Here is a 6,015-nt window from a genome sequence, read left to right as displayed (position 1 = left end):
CACACAGAGTTAACTAGGTCACACTGCACCTGGCAGTAAGACCTCCTCACCTGTATCACACCTCTGTCCCTGACACCCTGGTCTACAGTCTCAAGGACACACACCACTGACTGGACAACACTACACCTGACAGTAAGACCTCCTCATCTGTATCACACCTGTCTCCCTGCCACCCTGGCCTACAGTCTCCAGGACACACACCACAGACTGGGTCACACTACACCTGACAGTAAGACCTCCTCACCTGTATCACACCTCTGTCCCTGCCACCCTGGTCTACAGTCTCCAGGACACACACCACAGACTGGACAACACTACAGCTGACAGTAAGACCTCCTCACCTGTATCACACCTGTCTCCCTGCCACCCTGGTCTACAATCTCCAGGACACACACCACTGACTGGGTCACACTACACCTGACAGTAAGACCTCCTCACCTGTTTCACACTTGTATCCCTTCCACCCTGGCCTACAGTCTCCAGGACACACACCACTGGCTGGGTCACAGGAGCTGTTCAGACAGTGGCAGAATTTGTCGCAGAATTTGCCATATGTCCCATGACTGCACACTGCACATATAAAAAACAGGAATCACATCTGTCATATTCAAGTGAAACCTCGTTAATTCAAATGGGGATCATTGAGACAGTATGAGTTACGATATTAGAAGACGTACAATCTCATTAAAATCAGATCTTAGTTCTCGATGTCGCTGAACAAGGATATGAGGACATCCCATTACGGGTCACACCTGTCTCCCTGCCACCATGGTCTACAGTCTCCAGGACACACACCACAGACTGGACAACACTACAGCTGACAGTAAGACCTCCTCACCTGTATCACACCTGTCTCCCTGCCACCCTGGTCTACAATCTCCAGGACACACACCACTGACTGGGTCACACTACACCTGACAGTAAGACCTCCTCACCTGTATCACACTTGTATCCCTTCCACCCTGGCCTACAGTCTCCAGGACACACACCACTGGCTGGGTCACAGGAGCTGTTCAGACAGTGGCAGAATTTGTCGCAGAATTTGCCATATGTCCCATGACTGCACACTGCACATATAAAAAACAGGAATCACATATGTCATATTCAAGTGAAACCTCGTTAATTCAAATGGGGATCATTGAGACAGTATGAGTTACGATATTAGAAGACGTACAATCTCATTAAAATCAGATCTTAGTTCTCGATGACGCTGAACAAGGATATGAGGACATCCCATTACGGGTCACACCTGTCTCCCTGCCACCATGGTCTACAGTCTCCAGTTCACACACCACTGACTGGAGAACACTACACCTGACAGAAAGACCTCCTCACCTGTATCACACCTGTCTCCCTGCCACCCTGGTCTACAGTCTCTAGGACACATACCACTGACTGGACAACACTACACCTGACAGTAAGACCTCCTCATCTGTATCTCACCTGTCTCCCTGCCACCCTGGTCTACAGTCTCCAGGACACATGGCCCTGACTGGACAACACTACACCTGACAGTAAGACCTCCTCACCTGTATCTCACCTGTCTCCCTACCACCCTGGTCCACAGTCTCCAGGACACATACCACTGACTGGACAACACTACACTTGACAGTAAGACCTCCTCACCTGTATCTCACCTGTCTCCCTACCACCCTGGTCTACAGTCTCCAGGACACATACCACTGACTGGACAACACTACACCTGACAGTAAGACCTCCTCACCTGTATCACACCTGTCTCCCTTCCATCCTGGTCTACAGTCTCCAGGACACACACCACTGACTGGAGAACACTACACCTGACAGTAAGACCTCACCTGTATCACACCTGTCTCCCTTCCATCCTGGTCTACAGTCTCCAGGACACACACCACTGGCTGGGTCACAGGAACTGTTCAGACAGTGGCAGAATTTGTCGCAGAATTTGCCATATGTCCCATGACTGCAGACTGCGCATATAAAAAGCAGGAATCACATATGTCATATTCAAGTGAAACCTCGTTAATTCAAATGGGGATCATTGAGACAGTATGAGTTACGATTTCAGAAGACGTACAATCTCTCGATGTCGCTGAACAAAGATATGAGGACATCCCATTACGGGTCACGTCAGAACGACTTTTCATCCGACCAATCAAAGCGTCGCTTACCATATCATGAAAGTAACAGTCGGAATGTCTTTTCCAATTATGCAACCTCGAAAACGTTAACACGGGGTATTCCGAACGACAGGTACGGCCCGCACGACTGATTCCGTCAAAAATTATCGTCTACCTCTCGCTTCCGTGGGATAAGCTTTTGAACGGAGGAGGCGGTGCAAAGGCGGTGTGAAGAATGTTCGTTTGTACAGTTTTTAAAATTTTAATCGAGAACAGTATAAACATATTTTTCAATTGTAGTCTGAAATGGGTGTCGCCAGGTTGAAACGAGTGGCGCAAAGCTCGAGAAAGGTGCTTTCTGATTGGCTGATGTCGACTTCTTATTGGTCGCTTCAGTGGTCGGTGAAAGTACGCGAAAGGTCGATTGGAAGGCGTATGGTGAGGTGAAATGGCGTTTAACGTCGCGTGCAAGCACATATAAAGTGACGTGCATGCACGTGTGTGTGTGGGTGCTTGTACTTGTCCGGACTGATGCCGATTTATAGTGCCAGCCGACTGAGATACCAAGCCGCAGTTCACATGAATACCCGACTAAGACACAGTATACTGACTCCGAGCCGACCAGTGCTTGTTTTATCCCCTTAATGCCAAGCGAAAGACAGGGTATCAACAATTTTCATCTTAAAAACCCCTTTTGGTATGACGCGGCCGGGGATTGAACACCCGATCTACCGCTCTCCGGGCAGCCGCTCAATCACAAGACCACAGAGGTGGTCAGAAGACGGGCGGTGTTTGAGTACTTTAGTACTATTCTAATGAGTTCCAATTATAAGTACGATTCAATAACAAGACAAAACTCCTGAATCTCACTAAAACTACTTCAGTCAAGATACTGCGTTGAACATTAATAACGTAAAACGTCAACGCCAAAGAATAACCAAACTGATTGTAGTGGGCATTAAAGGCAGAATAGCGGTGAAAATGATATTAACGGATCAGGTGCTTGTTTGTTGCTTGGAACGGCAGCTTATAAACAAATCAGACAATAAAGTGATCGATCAGAAAGTCCAGTGACATGAAAGCATATTTGCTTAACTCATTGTACTTCAGACTAAATTTTGGAGGCATTTTGTAAATATTTTACAGTGGCTATTTCATACACTGGTCTTCTCTGTGCATTTGCAGTAATAGGGTCTTGACCCTTTGTTTGCCTTCTATAACATCATATTTCTTCGAACTAAAATTGGAACAATTGGAAATTAACAACCATGTGCGTATAGCTTAACTTTTGCAGGAATTGAATGATACACCATATAAATATATTATTTGTAGATATATTGTCAAATAAGATGGTGGGTTATAAGTTGGTAAGTTATGTAAAATGTAATAGTACCCATCCATCCCCTTTGCCGTCCAAATTTAGTTGGTCAGAAAGGCCTAACATTAGATAATGTGTGATGTTATATAAAAATCAATATCTTTTTGTCCAGACTGGAGATTCCCAGTATTCAACAAACCGTATATTTCCACTTCACAGATGTTGAGCGTGTCGTCCCCGTTAGCCGCTGTACCCGGATTCCTGATTGTGAGGTATCTGCCCCTTCCGTCACACACCAGGTCGATCACTGAGTTGTTGACAGTGGCAGGGAAGGTGTAGCACAATGTCCCGTTGGAGGAGGATTTATTACTCAGGTGTATGGTGCAGTTAGCGATCCTGTGTAAAACTGAAAGTTAAATTGTCATGATACACTCATATTTTTTTACAGGAGAGAAAATTGTGAAAACAAATGTAGACAATATGCCTTAATCTGTTCTGCATTTTGTGGGACACGTATTTTCCAATTACTACTAAAGTATCATTGCCTCAATGATATCAAGTCAAACAAAAATAAATAACTATTTATAGCAAACATACCTTACATAAGATTCTTAACATTTACCCAAATCATTATATACAGGAGCAAAATGATAAGTTCAGTCTTGTTTATCGCAATAACATGTATTTCAGCATTTTGCCATACACGATGGTCAAATGAAGCGTGTACCAGCTACGAGGGCCATTCAATATATAACCAGCCTAAGCTATTTATCAGATCTTAACTGTTGCATGTTTGTCACGTGCTGTGCACCAATGTTTGTCACGTGCAAAGACAAAGTTTCACTGAGGAAATTGTATTTGAAGTCACACACGTGATCTATAAAGATGGCAAGGGTAGATTCTGCCAAATTTTCGTCAAAGGTTAAATACAGGGCTGTTATTAGGTACCTCTACTTAAAAGGGAAACCGGGAAAGGAGATACATGATGAATTGTCAGTTGTTTATGGTGACAGTGCACCTTCGTATGCACAGGTCAAATTCTGGGTTGTAGAATTAAAGAGGGTTCGGGTGACCCTGGAAGATGAGCCACGTCCTGGCAGGCCTGTAGAGGTGACAATGACCAAACTAGTGAAGCTGTGAGACAACTGGTTGTCAAAGACAGGCGAATGAAGGTGTCAGAAATGGCCAAGGCCTTGGACATTTCAGGGGGAAGTGTCCATACCATTTTGCATAATCGTCTGGGTATGGGGAAGCTGTCTGCCCGATGGGTCCCAAAATGTCTGAGTGATGATCAGAAGGCTGTACGTGCGTCAGTGTGTCAGGCACTTTTGACGCAATGCAGTCGGGATGCAGATAACTTTATGGAGAGAATTGTTACTGGTGATGAAACCTTGGTACACCACTATGACCCAGAAACCAAAGAACAGAGTAAGCAGTGGACTGGCTTTGCTTCACCCCGTCCCAAAAAGTTTAAGACTCAACCATCGGCTGGCAAAGTCATGGCAACCATCTTTTGGGATACCAAAGGGGTCTTGCTCATTGACTACTTGCCACGTGGCCGATCTCCTGGACCGTTTGCGGACTATTATTCTTGCCAAACGTCGTGGAAAGATCACAAAAGGTGTGCTGCTCCAACATGATAATGCCAGAGTGCACACCTGTCGACTTGCGGTTGACGCAGTGAAGCGGAACGGGTTCAAAGTATTGCCTCATCCACCTTACTCAACAGACCTGGCACCAAGCGACTACTTTCTCTTCCCAAACTTGAAGAAAGAACTGCGTGGACGTCATTTCCGGTCCGATGATGAACTCATGACAGCAGTGGAGGGGTGGTTACACGAACAACCCCATGGTTTCTATCACAACGGGCTTTTAGCTCTCACACATCACTGGACAAAATGCATAGACCTCAATGGTGATTATGTGGAAAAAGAAGAAGTGAGGAGCAGTAGCAAATAGGTTAGGCTGCTTATATATTGAATGGCCCTCATATTTAGCTTCTGATATTTTAAATGAGGCATTTTTTCCGGCAACACTTCTTTTTACAATTCGCACAGATCAGCTCTATTATACTCTATTACACTGTTTCGCAATTTTCCACTGAAGTACAGGGTGGCCGAGATCAGCCGCCATGTTGTCTGTCTGATAAACAGGTGGCGTTTTGTCATATGCGGTCTTCTCATACAAAACTGGTTTTGTATCCTTTCGATATGTTACCTCGCACATCAAGCCAGTTTGCATTTCAGTTTTTCTTGAAGTCATTTTTGGAGCCACACCTTCTGGAATTTTTACATTATGGTAATTAGCATTGTCCAGAACAATCAGACCTGGGTTATCTAGTTGTTGAAGTAGTTGATGCTCAAACCAATGCTTGAACGTTGTTCCATTCATTTCGCGATGATAGTCATCATCATTAAACTTTGCCTCAAAAACCAAATCACATCTGTTCATTAAACGCTTTTCAGAAGTGCCAGCATGTAAAATAACAAGACGTTAGCCTTTTCCTGACGGTATCTTGGGCACCAGATTGATCATTTGGAAGCAACATGTAGTCAGCTACATGCATTTTGTTCACCCAAGTTTTACCAATAGAATTGA

At 44.8% G+C, this 6,015-nt stretch overlaps 1 protein-coding gene across 1 annotated transcript; it reads left to right on the top strand.

The window, feature by feature from the left end:
* Positions 1–4,821: 4,821 nt before the first annotated feature.
* LOC125372377 (histone-lysine N-methyltransferase SETMAR-like) lies at positions 4,822–5,376 on the top strand. Its single transcript, XM_048382166.1, has one exon. It carries the CDS (start codon positions 4,822–4,824, stop codon positions 5,374–5,376), a length of 555 nt encoding a protein of 184 aa, XP_048238123.1.
* The last annotated feature ends 639 nt before the right edge of the window (positions 5,377–6,015 follow it).

This window comes from Haliotis rufescens, unplaced genomic scaffold (genome assembly GCF_023055435.1).
Source record: "Haliotis rufescens isolate VD_foot unplaced genomic scaffold, xgHalRufe1.0.p SCAF_4, whole genome shotgun sequence".
In the NCBI taxonomy this organism is placed as follows: Eukaryota; Metazoa; Mollusca; class Gastropoda; order Lepetellida; family Haliotidae; genus Haliotis; species Haliotis rufescens.
Note: the sequence above shows the minus strand (reverse complement) of the source record. Positions and strands in the feature narration are given on the sequence as shown.

Coding starts and splice junctions, on each gene's coding strand:
- LOC125372377 (XM_048382166.1), top strand. CDS start 4,822: ATGACCCAGAAACCAAAGAACAGAGTAAGCAGTGGACTGGCTTTGCTT.